General features: G+C 37.0%; 5 protein-coding genes across 10 annotated transcripts; all 5 read right to left on the reverse strand.

The window, feature by feature from the left end:
- Positions 1-802: 802 nt before the first annotated feature.
- LOC132159732 (hatching enzyme 1.2-like) lies at positions 803-2,194 on the reverse strand. Of its 2 annotated transcripts, none has more exons than XM_059569321.1 (5): positions 2,062-2,194; positions 1,903-1,981; positions 1,640-1,780; positions 1,439-1,556; positions 803-1,340 (listed from the first exon to the last, which is right to left on the reverse strand). In XM_059569321.1, exons 1-5 carry the CDS (start codon positions 2,128-2,130, stop codon positions 950-952), a joined length of 798 nt encoding a protein of 265 aa, XP_059425304.1. In that variant the 5' UTR covers positions 2,131-2,194; the 3' UTR covers positions 803-949. The 2 variants fall into 2 exon arrangements, with proteins under 2 accessions (XP_059425304.1, XP_059425305.1); XM_059569322.1 differs by having other exon boundaries at positions 1,439-1,552; positions 1,636-1,780.
- Positions 2,195-4,211: 2,017 nt separating this feature from the next.
- Positions 4,212-5,603, reverse strand: LOC132159733 (hatching enzyme 1.2-like). 2 transcript variants are annotated; one of them, XM_059569323.1, is made up of 5 exons: positions 5,471-5,603; positions 5,312-5,390; positions 5,049-5,189; positions 4,848-4,965; positions 4,212-4,749 (listed from the first exon to the last, which is right to left on the reverse strand). In XM_059569323.1, the coding sequence occupies exons 1-5, from the start codon at positions 5,537-5,539 to the stop codon at positions 4,359-4,361; spliced, it is 798 nt and encodes a 265-aa protein (XP_059425306.1). In that variant the 5' UTR covers positions 5,540-5,603; the 3' UTR covers positions 4,212-4,358. The 2 variants fall into 2 exon arrangements, with proteins under 2 accessions (XP_059425306.1, XP_059425307.1); XM_059569324.1 differs by having other exon boundaries at positions 4,848-4,961; positions 5,045-5,189.
- A 2,025-nt stretch (positions 5,604-7,628) lies between these two features.
- LOC132159734 (hatching enzyme 1.2-like) lies at positions 7,629-9,020 on the reverse strand. 2 transcript variants are annotated; one of them, XM_059569325.1, is made up of 5 exons: positions 8,888-9,020; positions 8,729-8,807; positions 8,466-8,606; positions 8,265-8,382; positions 7,629-8,166 (listed from the first exon to the last, which is right to left on the reverse strand). In XM_059569325.1, the coding sequence occupies exons 1-5, from the start codon at positions 8,954-8,956 to the stop codon at positions 7,776-7,778; spliced, it is 798 nt and encodes a 265-aa protein (XP_059425308.1). In that variant the 5' UTR covers positions 8,957-9,020; the 3' UTR covers positions 7,629-7,775. The 2 variants fall into 2 exon arrangements, with proteins under 2 accessions (XP_059425308.1, XP_059425309.1); XM_059569326.1 differs by having other exon boundaries at positions 8,265-8,378; positions 8,462-8,606.
- Positions 9,021-11,045: 2,025 nt separating this feature from the next.
- LOC132159736 (hatching enzyme 1.2-like) lies at positions 11,046-12,437 on the reverse strand. 2 transcript variants are annotated; one of them, XM_059569327.1, is made up of 5 exons: positions 12,305-12,437; positions 12,146-12,224; positions 11,883-12,023; positions 11,682-11,799; positions 11,046-11,583 (listed from the first exon to the last, which is right to left on the reverse strand). In XM_059569327.1, exons 1-5 carry the CDS (start codon positions 12,371-12,373, stop codon positions 11,193-11,195), a joined length of 798 nt encoding a protein of 265 aa, XP_059425310.1. In that variant the 5' UTR covers positions 12,374-12,437; the 3' UTR covers positions 11,046-11,192. The 2 variants fall into 2 exon arrangements, with proteins under 2 accessions (XP_059425310.1, XP_059425311.1); XM_059569328.1 differs by having other exon boundaries at positions 11,682-11,795; positions 11,879-12,023.
- Positions 12,438-14,461: 2,024 nt separating this feature from the next.
- On the reverse strand, positions 14,462-15,853 carry LOC132159737 (hatching enzyme 1.2-like). Of its 2 annotated transcripts, none has more exons than XM_059569329.1 (5): positions 15,721-15,853; positions 15,562-15,640; positions 15,299-15,439; positions 15,098-15,215; positions 14,462-14,999 (listed from the first exon to the last, which is right to left on the reverse strand). In XM_059569329.1, the coding sequence occupies exons 1-5, from the start codon at positions 15,787-15,789 to the stop codon at positions 14,609-14,611; spliced, it is 798 nt and encodes a 265-aa protein (XP_059425312.1). In that variant the 5' UTR covers positions 15,790-15,853; the 3' UTR covers positions 14,462-14,608. The 2 variants fall into 2 exon arrangements, with proteins under 2 accessions (XP_059425312.1, XP_059425313.1); XM_059569330.1 differs by having other exon boundaries at positions 15,098-15,211; positions 15,295-15,439.
- Between the last annotated feature and the right edge of the window lie 235 nt (positions 15,854-16,088).

A 16,088-nucleotide genomic window follows, 5' to 3' on the forward strand; every position in this document is an offset into this window, starting at 1 on the left:
CTTTTAATGTGCCTATTATGATTTTAGCTACATTGATAAATTGTCCTTAACCTCTGAAAAAAAAATTGCTCGAAACTATTCTGGCATTGCACAATTGAGTTTATCCACACTGCCAAAGCACTCCAGGTGTTTTTTTTTTTGACACAATTTAATCTGGCTGTAACTGCCAAAAGAGGGGGAGAGAGTGCTCTACATTAACTACATTCACCTACAATTCCTGCTGGCCCGAGACTTGAACCCGCAATGTTTGGATTGCAAGGACACGACTTCCTCGTAACTGTAACTTGAGTATGTTTTGGTCAACAGCTAAAAAAGATATAAATTGTGCCTGCTTTCAAACGTGTATTTGGACCTAACTGTACGCCTCTATTAGTAAAAAGAATTAAAAATAAAATTTGGTGATTTGGTGAAAATTTGGTGACATGCAAGGAGTGCTGACGCAAAAGCTTATGAGTGACTGATTGCAGATATGATATTAAAAGCCCTGATAGTGTTTCAGATTTTCCACTGTGAAAATATTAACACTTTCACATGGTAGGAAAATAAAAAAGAAACACAAACCTTTACTGTGATATTCATTCGTAACATCAGCATCATTAACTGTGAAAATTAAATGGAGAGTTGAGTGCTAATATACTCCAGGAATCAAGCAGTGATTGGGCCTCCTTTTATAATGAATGACGTTGCATTTCCTGACAGAACTTATGCTAAAACATTAATTTCTCCTAAAAAAATACAGCACTTTAATGCTGCAATCAAGCATTTTCTAAAACTTGACATTGAATTATAAAGAAAATATGAGTTTGTCTTGCAGTTTAGCTTTATTTTTCCCAACACACATTTTAGTAATTCAACACCATCAAAAGACAAAAACATAACCTTACACCAATTTTCATCTACATACTAACTATCCTGATATTGTGCATTGGTTGTATGAAATGTGATATATTCAACATCCATACAGCTTGTTGATCCTCAGGATGTCGATGTTGGACATTCCCTGCCTCTGTCCAATTTGCACTGTTCTATCAGGAATGGGTGTGATGGTTTCCAGCCCAGGCTGGATGGAGAAGGCTGTTCTTTCATAGTGCATGATGGAAGTGTAGTCGTATGGAGTGTTTTGGTTGTTGGTGTTTTGTTTCTGGAAGTTGTAGGCCATATCAGGAGAGATGTTCTGCCAGTTGATCTTGACGTACTGGTCACGATCGCTCCTGGTTTGCTCGTGGTAAAAGCCCAGGGCATGATTAAGCTCATGCTGAACGATGCCGTTGTACACACAGCCTTGCCTGTTGAAGGAGACCACCTGCTGACCACCAGTTCTGCCAAGAGAAGAGTAGCACCTGAGAGGATAGAAGAAGTGAAGAGGATAATTATTTATTTATTTATATAAATAAGGACTGATAAATGTTTCTTGTTAATGCTGTATGATTGTTCTCACCCATCTTTGTTCTCAATACTGATGTAGTCGGCCTGAGTTGATCTGGCCACAAAGCGGATGCAGGTTTTGGAGTGAAAGGTGGACATGGCGTTCGCAATCACTGATCTCTCATAACTGGCTGCAAACAAAAAGGACAACAGACTTAAAATGAGATCTACATGAATCGTAGATATGTTCAATGAATGAAGGAGATTCACTCACAGAATTCACTGCTCACTATGTAAGGGACCTCCACTATGTTCTTAGAGTTTTTCTTCCAGAAACAGTTGTTGTTAAAGCAGTAGAGAGCATTTCTGGTTTTGGGAAACACAAGATCTCCTTCAATCAAGACTTCAGAAGATCCTGCATTTAAAGAGAAACATATTTATGAAATAATAAAACATATCTATACATCTCGACTGCAGTTTACCACTATTTTCTGAAACACATTGATGAATTTATAAGAAATCTACAAGGTGCCTGACCATTGTTGGACTCCAAAATCCTTGTAGTGATGTCCAGAGGTTCAGGTTCTGACACAAACACTCCTTCAAACCTTTCCTCCTGGCGACAGAAACAGAGATGATAAAATTACTTTTTTAGGAACATTCATAATTTAAGGGAAAGTGTAGGCCTGATCTTACCATGAGAGAAGACGCCTGTGAGACGCCAAACAGCAGCAGCAGAATGGAGAGGGAGGCTCTTGTGTCCATGTCGTCTCAGTGTGTAGAGATGTTCAGGATGCTCTTGTGCTGAGCTTTGGTGTCTGTGAGTGATTCTGTCAAGACTTTATATTCACCCGAGTAGGTAGGTCTACTGGAGGATTATGGGTAGGGTCTTAGCATCAAGAGTCTAAAATGTGTACCTTCAGGGAGGAAACTCAGACCTCACCTGTTGGTCCAAAACCTTTCAAAATAAGTTCAAATACCCTGGTTAGTTTAAGTAATCCACTGAAATGGACTTTACTAAGTGCCAAAAACAGTGGTGTACAGGGAGAGGATTCATTGGTAATATACTTACAGTTTACTAGTGGTGGTTACATAACTTAAAAAAAATAATAATTACCTTAGTTTAGATGAATGCTTCTGTTTCTAAATAACCAACAGATAAAAACAGACACAACTACTGTATAATTGTAAAGTATTTTGAGGAAAAATGACTTAATAATATTATTTCACAGTGCTACTCTGCATATTAATTGGTAAAATGTCTTTCTTAAAAACAACAAGAATTTCAAATGTAGCAATGAAACCACCTTGCTACTTAGAAAGACAACAGCTAATAGCGTGTATCTTAACTACTTGCGACAAGGCTACTGCATAGGTCTCATTCCAATATGCAGTTAGCAGTCAAAGAGGAGTAGCAGTTAAACATTTTCAAAACAGTAAAAGATTTTGGCATTAGAAATAATGCATCGCATAATATTGGACTGCAGTTATATCTTATCAAATACACATCATTATTCTTCAGCTTGGGTTAAACAAATGAATTTTACTTTGTTGGAACAGCAGCTATGCTAATGATCTCTGTATTTCTAGCTAGGATTTACACAAGCTTTAGTCTGGATCCAGAGCACCTGAGAAAAGATGATGCCAACCCCTCAGAGGACCTCAGATGATGCCAAGTCTGAAACAACATACAGAACTACCAAATTTTGCTAAATGTTTGATTGCATCATACAATAATTGCTATTACTAATGTTCATCGTCTGTTTGATTACGTCTTTAATTTATTTTTCTGTACATTTCTACCATATGAACATAAACTGAGTCACCAATGGTAAGCTACTACTAAATAATGTAGAAACTATTTTTCTGTAAAGTTTCTTTGCAGCAATTTGTAACGTAAAAATCACTATACACATAAACTTGAATTGCATTGATTTTAAAATTTTATTTGACAGAAGTTGTGTATTTTGCTTTGTACTGCAGATGTTATATTTGCATTGTAGTCCAGATAATATAATATTTTTATTATGCAACAACAAAAAAATGCTTTTAATGTGCCTATTATGATTTTAGCTACATTGATAAATTGTCCTTAACCTCTGAAAAAAAAATTGCTCGAAACTGTTCTGCCATTGCACGATTGAGTTTATCCACACTGCCAAAGCACTCCAGGTGTTTTTTTTTGACACAATTTAATCTGGCTGTAACTGCCAAAAGAGGGGGAGAGAGTGCTCTACATTAACTACATTCACCTACAATTCCTGCTGGCCCGAGACTTGAACCCGCAATGTTTGGATTGCAAGGACACGACTTCCTCGTAACTGTAACTTGAATATGTTTTGGTCAACAGCTAAAAAAGATATAAATTGTGCCTGCTTTCAAACGTGTATTTGGACCTAACTGTACGCCTCTATTAGTAAAAAGAATTAAAAATAAAATTTGGTGATTTGGTGAAAATTTGGTGACATGCAAGGAGTGCTGACGCAAAAGCTTATGAGTGACTGATAGCAGATATGATATTAAAAGCCCTGATAGTGTTTCAGATTTTCCACTGTGAAAATATTAACACTTTCACATGGTAGGAAAATAAAAAAGAAACACAAACCTTTACTGTGATATTCATTCGTAACATCAGCATCATTAACTGTGAAAATTAAATGGAGAGTTGAGTGCTAATATACTCCAGGAATCAAGCAGTGATTGGGCCTCCTTTTATAATGAATGACGTTGCATTTCCTGACAGAACTTATGCTAAAACATTAATTTCTCCTAAATAAATACAGCACTTTATTGCTGCAATCAAGCATTTTCTAAAACTTGACATTGAATTATAAAGAAAATATGAGTTTGTCTTGCAGTTTAGCTTTATTTTTCCCAACACACATTTTAGTAATTCAACACCATCAAAAGACAAAAACATAACCTTACACCAATTTTCATCTACATATTAACTATCCTGATAATGTGCATTGGTTGTATGAAATGTGATATATTCAACATCCATACAGCTTGTTGATCCTCAGGATGTCGATGTTGGACATTCCCTGCCTCTGTCCAATTTGCACTGTTCTATCAGGAATGGGTGTGATGGTTTCCAGCCCAGGCTGGATGGAGAAGGCTGTTCTTTCATAGTGCATGATGGAAGTGTAGTCGTATGGAGTGTTTTGGTTGTTGGTGTTTTGTTTCTGGAAGTTGTAGGCCATATCAGGAGAGATGTTCTGCCAGTTGATCTTGACGTACTGGTCACGATCGCTCCTGGTTTGCTCATGGTAAAAGCCCAGGGCATGATTAAGCTCATGCTGAACGATGCCGTTGTACACACAGCCTTGCCTGTTGAAGGAGACCACCTGCTGACCACCAGTTCTGCCAAGAGAAGAGTAGCACCTGAGAGGATAGAAGAAGTAAAGAGGATAATTATTTATTTATTTATATAAATAAGGACTGATAAATGTTTCTTGTTAATGCTGTATGATTGTTCTCACCCATCTTTGTTCTCAATACTGATGTAGTCGGCCTGAGTTGATCTGGCCACAAAGCGGATGCAGGTTTTGGAGTGAAAGGTGGACATGGCGTTCGCAATCACTGATCTCTCATAACTGGCTGCAAACAAAAAGGACAACAGACTTAAAATGAGATCTACATGAATCGTAGATATGTTCAATTAATGAAGGAGATTCACTCACAGAATTCACTGCTCACTATGTAAGGGACCTCCACTATGTTCTTAGAGTTTTTCTTCCAGAAACAGTTGTTGTTAAAGCAGTAGAGAGCATTTCTGGTTTTGGGAAACACAAGATCTCCTTCAATCAAGACTTCAGAAGATCCTGCATTTAAAGAGAAACATATTTATGAAATAATAAAACATATCTATACATCTCGACTGCAGTTTACCACTATTTTCTGAAACACATTGATGAATTTATAAGAAATCTACAAGGTGCCTGACCATTGTTGGACTCCAAAATCCTTGTAGTGATGTCCAGAGGTTCAGGTTCTGACACAAACACTCCTTCAAACCTTTCCTCCTGGAGGCAGAAACAGAGATGATAAAATTACTTTTTTAGGAACATTCATAATTTAAGGGAAAGTGTAGGCCTGATCTTACCATGAGAGAAGACGCCTGTGAGACGCCAAACAGCAGCAGCAGAATGGAGAGGGAGGCTCTTGTGTCCATGTCGTCTCAGTGTGTAGAGATGTTCAGGATGCTCTTGTGCTGAGCTTTGGTGTCTGTGAGTGATTCTGTCAAGACTTTATATTCACCCGAGTAGGTAGGTCTACTGGAGGATTATGGGTAGGGTCTTAGCATCAAGAGTCTAAAATGTGTACCTTCAGGGAGGAAACTCAGACCTCACCTGTTGGTCCAAAACCTTTCAAAATAAGTTCAAATACCCTGGTTAGTTTAAGTAATCCACTGAAATGGACTTTACTAAGTGCCAAAAACAGTGGTGTACAGGGAGAGGATTCATTGGTAATATACTTACAGTTTACTAGTGGTGGTTACATAACTTAAAAAAATAATAATAATTACCTTAGTTTAGATGAATGCTTCTGTTTCTAAATAACCAACAGATAAAAACAGACACAACTACTGTATAATTGTAAAGTATTTTGAGGAAAAATGACTTAATAATATTATTTCACAGTGCTACTCTGCTTATTAATTGGTAAAATGTCTTTCTTAAAAACAACAAGAATTTCAAATGTAGCAATGAAACCACCTTGCTACTTAGAAAGACAACAGCTAATAGCGTGTATCTTAACTACTTGCGACAAGGCTACTGCATAGTGCTCATTCCAATATGCAGCTAGCAGTCAAAGAGGAGTAGCAGTTAAACATTTTCAAAACAGTAAAAGATTTTGGCATTAGAAATAATGCATCGCATAATATTGGACTGCAGTTATATCTTATCAAATACACATCATTATTCTTCAGCTTGGGTTAAACAAATGAATTTTACTTTGTTGGAACAGCAGCTATGCTAATGATCTCTGTATTTCTAGCTAGGATTTACACAAGCTTTAGTCTGGATCCAGAGCACCTGAGAAAAGATGATGCCAACCCCTCAGAGGACCTCAGATGATGCCAAGCCTGAAACAACATACAGAACTACCAAATTTTGCTAAATGTTTGATTGCATCATACAATAATTGCTATTACTAATGTTCATCGTCTGTTTCATTACGTCTTTAATTTATTTTTCTGTACATTTCTACCATATGTACATAAACTGAGTCACCAATGGTAAGCTACTACTAAATAATGTAGAAACTATTTTTCTGTAAAGTTTCTTTGCAGCAATTTGTAACGTAAAAATCACTATACACATAAACTTGAATTGAATTGATTTTAACATTTTATTTGACAGAAGTTGTGTATTTTGCTTTGTACTGCAGATGTTATATTTGCATTGCAGTCCAGATAATATAATATTTTTATTATGCAACAACAAAAAAATGCTTTTAATGTGCCTATTATGATTTTAGCTACATTGATAAATTGTCCTTAACCTCTGAAAAAAAAATTGCTCGAAACTGTTCTGCCATTGCACGATTGAGTTTATTCACACTGCCAAAGCACTCCAGGTGTTTTTTTTTTTTTTGGACACAATTTAATCTGGCTGTAACTGCCAAAAGAGGGGGAGAGAGTGCTCTACATTAACTACATTCACCTACAATTCCTGCTGGCCCGAGACTTCAACCCGCAATGTTTGGATTGCAAGGCCACGACTTCCTCGTAACTGTAACTTGAATATGTTTTGGTCAACAGCTAAAAAAGATATAAATTGTGCCTGCTTTCAAACGTGTATTTGGACCTAACTGTACGCCTCTATTAGTAAAAAGAATTAAAAATAAAATTTGGTGATTTGGTGAAAATTTGGTGACATGCAAGGAGTGCTGACGCAAAAGCTTATGAGTGACTGATAGCAGATATGATATTAAAAGCCCTGATAGTGTTTCAGATTTTCCACTGTGAAAATATTAACACTTTCACATGGTAGGAAAATAAAAAAGAAACACAAACCTTTACTGTGATATTCATTCGTAACATCAGCATCATTAACTGTGAAAATTAAATGGAGAGTTGAGTGCTAATATACTCCAGGAATCAAGCAGTGATTGGGCCTCCTTTTATAATGAATGACGTTGCATTTCCTGACAGAACTTATGCTAAAACATTAATTTCTCCTAAAAAAATACAGCACTTTATTGCTGCAATCAAGCATTTTCTAAAACTTGACATTGAATTATAAAGAAAATATGAGTTTGTCTTGCAGTTTAGCTTTATTTTTCCCAACACACATTTTAGTAATTCAACACCATCAAAAGACAAAAACATAACCTTACACCAATTTTCATCTACATATTAACTATCCTGATAATGTGCATTGGTTGTATGAAATGTGATATATTCAACATCCATACAGCTTGTTGATCCTCAGGATGTCGATGTTGGACATTCCCTGCCTCTGTCCAATTTGCACTGTTCTATCAGGAATGGGTGTGATGGTTTCCAGCCCAGGCTGGATGGAGAAGGCTGTTCTTTCATAGTGCATGATGGAAGTGTAGTCGTATGGAGTGTTTTGGTTGTTGGTGTTTTGTTTCTGGAAGTTGTAGGCCATATCAGGAGAGATGTTCTGCCAGTTGATCTTGACGTACTGGTCACGATCGCTCCTGGTTTGCTCATGGTAAAAGCCCAGGGCATGATTAAGCTCATGCTGAACGATGCCGTTGTACACACAGCCTTGCCTGTTGAAGGAGACCACCTGCTGACCACCAGTTCTGCCAAGAGAAGAGTAGCACCTGAGAGGATAGAAGAAGTAAAGAGGATAATTATTTATTTATTTATATAAATAAGGACTGATAAATGTTTCTTGTTAATGCTGTATGATTGTTCTCACCCATCTTTGTTCTCAATACTGATGTAGTCGGCCTGAGTTGATCTGGCCACAAAGCGGATGCAGGTTTTGGAGTGAAAGGTGGACATGGCGTTCGCAATCACTGATCTCTCATAACTGGCTGCAAACAAAAAGGACAACAGACTTAAAATGAGATCTACATGAATCGTAGATATGTTCAATTAATGAAGGAGATTCACTCACAGAATTCACTGCTCACTATGTAAGGGACCTCCACTATGTTCTTAGAGTTTTTCTTCCAGAAACAGTTGTTGTTAAAGCAGTAGAGAGCATTTCTGGTTTTGGGAAACACAAGATCTCCTTCAATCAAGACTTCAGAAGATCCTGCATTTAAAGAGAAACATATTTATGAAATAATAAAACATATCTATACATCTCGACTGCAGTTTACCACTATTTTCTGAAACACATTGATGAATTTATAAGAAATCTACAAGGTGCCTGACCATTGTTGGACTCCAAAATCCTTGTAGTGATGTCCAGAGGTTCAGGTTCTGACACAAACACTCCTTCAAACCTTTCCTCCTGGAGGCAGAAACAGAGATGATAAAATTACTTTTTTAGGAACATTCATAATTTAAGGGAAAGTGTAGGCCTGATCTTACCATGAGAGAAGACGCCTGTGAGACGCCAAACAGCAGCAGCAGAATGGAGAGGGAGGCTCTTGTGTCCATGTCGTCTCAGTGTGTAGAGATGTTCAGGATGCTCTTGTGCTGAGCTTTGGTGTCTGTGAGTGATTCTGTCAAGACTTTATATTCACCCGAGTAGGTAGGTCTACTGGAGGATTATGGGTAGGGTCTTAGCATCAAGAGTCTAAAATGTGTACCTTCAGGGAGGAAACTCAGACCTCACCTGTTGGTCCAAAACCTTTCAAAATAAGTTCAAATACCCTGGTTAGTTTAAGTAATCCACTGAAATGGACTTTACTAAGTGCCAAAAACAGTGGTGTACAGGGAGAGGATTCATTGGTAATATACTTACAGTTTACTAGTGGTGGTTACATAACTTAAAAAAATAATAATAATTACCTTAGTTTAGATGAATGCTTCTGTTTCTAAATAACCAACAGATAAAAACAGACACAACTACTGTATAATTGTAAAGTATTTTGAGGAAAAATGACTTAATAATATTATTTCACAGTGCTACTCTGCTTATTAATTGGTAAAATGTCTTTCTTAAAAACAACAAGAATTTCAAATGTAGCAATGAAACCACCTTGCTACTTAGAAAGACAACAGCTAATAGCGTGTATCTTAACTACTTGCGACAAGGCTACTGCATAGTGCTCATTCCAATATGCAGCTAGCAGTCAAAGAGGAGTAGCAGTTAAACATTTTCAAAACAGTAAAAGATTTTGGCATTAGAAATAATGCATCGCATAATATTGGACTGCAGTTATATCTTATCAAATACACATCATTATTCTTCAGCTTGGGTTAAACAAATGAATTTTACTTTGTTGGAACAGCAGCTATGCTAATGATCTCTGTATTTCTAGCTAGGATTTACACAAGCTTTAGTCTGGATCCAGAGCACCTGAGAAAAGATGATGCCAACCCCTCAGAGGACCTCAGATGATGCCAAGCCTGAAACAACATACAGAACTACCAAATTTTGCTAAATGTTTGATTGCATCATACAATAATTGCTATTACTAATGTTCATCGTCTGTTTCATTACGTCTTTAATTTATTTTTCTGTACATTTCTACCATATGTACATAAACTGAGTCACCAATGGTAAGCTACTACTAAATAATGTAGAAACTATTTTTCTGTAAAGTTTCTTTGCAGCAATTTGTAACGTAAAAATCACTATACACATAAACTTGAATTGAATTGATTTTAACATTTTATTTGACAGAAGTTGTGTATTTTGCTTTGTACTGCAGATGTTATATTTGCATTGCAGTCCAGATAATATAATATTTTTATTATGCAACAACAAAAAAATGCTTTTAATGTGCCTATTATGATTTTAGCTACATTGATAAATTGTCCTTAACCTCTGAAAAAAAAATTGCTCGAAACTGTTCTGCCATTGCACGATTGAGTTTATTCACACTGCCAAAGCACTCCAGGTGTTTTTTTTTTTTTTGGACACAATTTAATCTGGCTGTAACTGCCAAAAGAGGGGGAGAGAGTGCTCTACATTAACTACATTCACCTACAATTCCTGCTGGCCCGAGACTTCAACCCGCAATGTTTGGATTGCAAGGCCACGACTTCCTCGTAACTGTAACTTGAATATGTTTTGGTCAACAGCTAAAAAAGATATAAATTGTGCCTGCTTTCAAACATGTATTTGGACCTAACTGTAGGCCTCTATTAGTAAAAAGAACTAAAAATAAAATTTGGTGATTTGGTGAAAATTTGGTGACATGCAAGGAGTGCTGACGCAAAAGCTTATGAGTGACTGATTGCAGATATGATATTAAAAGCCCTGATAGTGTTTCAGATTTTCCACTGTGAAAATATTAACACTTTCACATGGTAGGAAAATAAAAAAGAAACACAAACCTTTACTGTGATATTCATTCGTAACATCAGCATCATTAACTGTGAAAATTAAATGGAGAGTTGAGTGCTAATATACTCCAGGAATCAAGCAGTGATTGGGCCTCCTTTTATAATGAATGACGTTGCATTTCCTGACAGAACTTATGCTAAAACATTAATTTCTCCTAAAAAAATACAGCACTTTAATGCTGCAATCAAGCATTTTCTAAAACTTGACATTGAATTATAAAGAAAATATGAGTTTGTCTTGCAGTTTAGCTTTATTTTTCCCAACACACATTTTAGTAATTCAACACCATCAAAAGACAAAAACATAACCTTACACCAATTTTCATCTACATACTAACTATCCTGATATTGTGCATTGGTTGTATGAAATGTGATATATTCAACATCCATACAGCTTGTTGATCCTCAGGATGTCGATGTTGGACATTCCCTGCCTCTGTCCAATTTGCACTGTTCTATCAGGAATGGGTGTGATGGTTTCCAGCCCAGGCTGGATGGAGAAGGCTGTTCTTTCATAGTGCATGATGGAAGTGTAGTCGTATGGAGTGTTTTGGTTGTTGGTGTTTTGTTTCTGGAAGTTGTAGGCCATATCAGGAGAGATGTTCTGCCAGTTGATCTTGACGTACTGGTCACGATCGCTCCTGGTTTGCTCGTGGTAAAAGCCCAGGGCATGATTAAGCTCATGCTGAACGATGCCGTTGTACACACAGCCTTGCCTGTTGAAGGAGACCACCTGCTGACCACCAGTTCTGCCAAGAGAAGAGTAGCACCTGAGAGGATAGAAAAAGTAAAGAGGATAATTATTTATTTATTAATATAAATAAGGACTGATAAATGTTTCTTGTTAATGCTGTATGATTGTTCTCACCCATCTTTGTTCTCAATACTGATGTAGTCGGCCTGAGTTGATCTGGCCACAAAGCGGATGCAGGTTTTGGAGTGAAAGGTGGACATGGCGTTCGCAATCACTGATCTCTCATAACTGGCTGCAAACAAAAAGGACAACAGACTTAAAATGAGATCTACATGAATCGTAGATATGTTCAATGAATGAAGGAGATTCACTCACAGAATTCACTGCTCACTATGTAAGGGACCTCCACTATGTTCTTAGAGTTTTTCTTCCAGAAACAGTTGTTGTTAAAGCAGTAGAGAGCATTTCTGGTTTTGGGAAACACAAGATCTCCTTCAATCAAGACTTCAGAAGATCCTGCATTTAAAGAGAAACATATTTATGAAATAATAAAACATATCTATACATCTCGACTGCAGTTTACCACTATTTTCTGAAACACATTGATGAATTTATAAGAAATCTACAAGGTGCCTGACCATTGTTGGACTCCAAAATCCTTGTAGTGATGTCCAGAGGTTCAGGTTCTGACACAAACACTCCTTCAAACCTTTCCTCCTGGAGACAGAAACAGAGATGATAAAATTACTTTTTTAGGAACATTCATAATTTAAGGGAAAGTGTAGGCCTGATCTTACCATGAGAGAAGACGCCTGTGAGACGCCAAACAGCAGCAGCAGAATGGAGAGGGAGGCTCTTGTGTCCATGTCGTCTCAGTGTGTAGAGATGTTCAGGATGCTCTTGTGCTGAGCTTTGGTGTCTGTGAGTGATTCTGTCAAGACTTTATATTCACCCGAGTAGGTAGGTCTACTGGAGGATTATGGGTAGGGTCTTAGCATCAAGAGTCTAAAATGTGTACCTTCAGGGAGGAAACTCAAACCTCACCTGTTGGTCCAAAACCTTTCAAAATAAGTTCAAATACCCTGGTTAGTTTAAGTAATCCACTGAAATGGACTTTACTAAGTGCCAAAAACAGTGGTGTACAGGGAGAGGATTCATTGGTAATATACTTACAGTTTACTAGTGGTGGTTACATAACTTAAAAAAATAATAATAATTACCTTAGTTTAGATGAATGCTTCTGTTTCTAAATAACCAACAGATAAAAACAGACACAACTACTGTATAATTGTAAAGTATTTTGAGGAAAAATGACTTAATAATATTATTTCACAGTGCTACTCTGCTTATTAATTGGTAAAATGTCTTTCTTAAAAACAACAAGAATTTCAAATGTAGCAATGAAACCACCTTGCTACTTAGAAAGACAACAGCTAATAGCGTGTATCTTAACTACTTGCGACAAGGCTACTGCATAGTGCTCATTCCAATATGCAGCTAGCAGTCAAAGAGGAGTAGCAGTTAAACATTTTCAAAACAGTAAAAGATTTTGGCATTAGAAATAATGCATCGCATAATATTGGACTGCAGTTATATCTTATCAAATACACATCATTATTCTTCAGCTTGGGTTAAACAAATGAATTTTACTTTGTTGGAACAGCAGCTATGCTAATGATCTCTGTATTTCTAGCTAGGATTTACACAAGCTTTAGTCTGGATCCAGAGCACCTGAGAAAAGATGATGCCAACCCCTCAGAGGACCTCAGATGATGCCAAGCCTGAAACAACATACAGAACTACCAAATTTTGTTAAATGTTTGATTGCATCATACAATAATTGCTATTACTAATGTTCATCGTCTGTTTGATTACGTCTTTAATTTATTTTTCTGTCCATTTCTACAGTATGTACATAAACCGAGTCACCAATGGTAAGCTACTACTAAATAATGTAGAAACTATTTTTCTGTAAAGTTTCTTTGCAGCAATTTGTGACGTAAAAATCACTATACACATAAACTTGAATTGAATTGATTTTAAAATTTTATTTGACAGAAGTTGTGTATTTTGCTTTGTACTGCAGATGTTATATTTGCATTGTAGTCCAGATAATATAATATTTTTATTATGCAAACAACAAAAAAATGCTTTTAATGTGCCTATTATGATTTTAGCTACATTGATAAATTGTCCTTAACCTCTGAAAAAAAAATTGCTCGAAACTGTTCTGCCATTGCACGATTGAGTTTATTCACACTGCCAAAGCACTCCAGGTGTTTTTTTTTTTTGGACACAATTTAATCTGGCTGTAACTGCCAAAAGAGGGGGAGAGAGTGCTCTACATTAACTACATTCACCTACAATTCCTGCTGGCCCGAGACTTGAACCCGCAATGTTTGGATTGCAAGGACACGACTTCCTCGTAACTGTAACTTGAATATGTTTTGGTCAACAGCTAAAAAAGATATAAATTGTGCCTGCTTTCAAACATGTATTTGGACCTAACTGTAGGCCTCTATTAGTAAAAAGAACTAAAAATAAAATTTGGTGATTTGGTGAAAATTTGGTGACATGCAAGGAGTGCTGACGCAAAAGCTTATGAGTGACTGATTGCAGATATGATATTAAAAGCCCTGATAGTGTTTCAGATTTTCCACTGTGAAAATATTAACACTTTCACATGGTAGGAAAATAAAAAAGAAACACAAACCTTTACTGTGATATTCATTCGTAACATCAGCATCATTAACTGTGAAAATTAAATGGAGAGTTGAGTGCTAATATACTCCAGGAATCAAGCAGTGATTGGGCCTCCTTTTATAATGAATGACGTTGCATTTCCTGACAGAACTTATGCTAAAACATTAATTTCTCCTAAAAAAATACAGCACTTTAATGCTGCAATCAAGCATTTTCTAAAACTTGACATTGAATTATAAAGAAAATATGAGTTTGTCTTGCAGTTTAGCTTTATTTTTCCCAACACACATTTTAGTAATTCAACACCATCAAAAGACAAAAACATAACCTTACACCAATTTTCATCTACATATTAACTATCCTGATAATGTGCATTGGTTGTATGAAATGTGATATATTCAACATCCATACAGCTTGTTGATCCTCAGGATGTCGATGTTGGACATTCCCTGCCTCTGTCCAATTTGCACTGTTCTATCAGGAATGGGTGTGATGGTTTCCAGCCCAGGCTGGATGGAGAAGGCTGTTCTTTCATAGTGCATGATGGAAGTGTAGTCGTATGGAGTGTTTTGGTTGTTGGTGTTTTGTTTCTGGAAGTTGTAGGCCATATCAGGAGAGATGTTCTGCCAGTTGATCTTGACGTACTGGTCACGATCGCTCCTGGTTTGCTCGTGGTAAAAGCCCAGGGCATGATTAAGCTCATGCTGAACGATGCCGTTGTACACACAGCCTTGCCTGTTGAAGGAGACCACCTGCTGACCACCAGTTCTGCCAAGAGAAGAGTAGCACCTGAGAGGATAGAAGAAGTAAAGAGGATAATTATTTATTTATTTATATAAATAAGGACTGATAAATGTTTCTTGTTAATGCTGTATGATTGTTCTCACCCATCTTTGTTCTCAATACTGATGTAGTCGGCCTGAGTTGATCTGGCCACAAAGCGGATGCAGGTTTTGGAGTGAAAGGTGGACATGGCGTTCGCAATCACTGATCTCTCATAACTGGCTGCAAACAAAAAGGACAACAGACTTAAAATGAGATCTACATGAATCGTAGATATGTTCAATGAATGAAGGAGATTCACTCACAGAATTCACTGCTCACTATGTAAGGGACCTCCACTATGTTCTTAGAGTTTTTCTTCCAGAAACAGTTGTTGTTAAAGCAGTAGAGAGCATTTCTGGTTTTGGGAAACACAAGATCTCCTTCAATCAAGACTTCAGAAGATCCTGCATTTAAAGAGAAACATATTTATGAAATAATAAAACATATCTATACATCTCGACTGCAGTTTACCACTATTTTCTGAAACACATTGATGAATTTATAAGAAATCTACAAGGTGCCTGACCATTGTTGGACTCCAAAATCCTTGTAGTGATGTCCAGAGGTTCAGGTTCTGACACAAACACTCCTTCAAACCTTTCCTCCTGGAGACAGAAACAGAGATGATAAAATTACTTTTTTAGGAACATTCATAATTTAAGGGAAAGTGTAGGCCTGATCTTACCATGAGAGAAGACGCCTGTGAGACGCCAAACAGCAGCAGCAGAATGGAGAGGGAGGCTCTTGTGTCCATGTCGTCTCAGTGTGTAGAGATGTTCAGGATGCTCTTGTGCTGAGCTTTGGTGTCTGTGAGTGATTCTGTCAAGACTTTATATTCACCCGAGTAGGTAGGTCTACTGGAGGATTATGGGTAGGGTCTTAGCATCAAGAGTCTAAAATGTGTACCTTCAGGGAGGAAACTCAAACCTCACCTGTTGGTCCAAAACCTTTCAAAATAAGTTCAAATACCCTGGTTAGTTTAAGTAATCCACTGAAATGGACTTTACTAAGTGCCAAAAACAGTGGTGTACAGGGAGAGGATTCATTGGTAAT

Source organism: Carassius carassius, chromosome 16, assembly GCF_963082965.1.
Source record: "Carassius carassius chromosome 16, fCarCar2.1, whole genome shotgun sequence".
Lineage (NCBI taxonomy): Eukaryota > Metazoa > Chordata > Actinopteri > Cypriniformes > Cyprinidae > Carassius > Carassius carassius.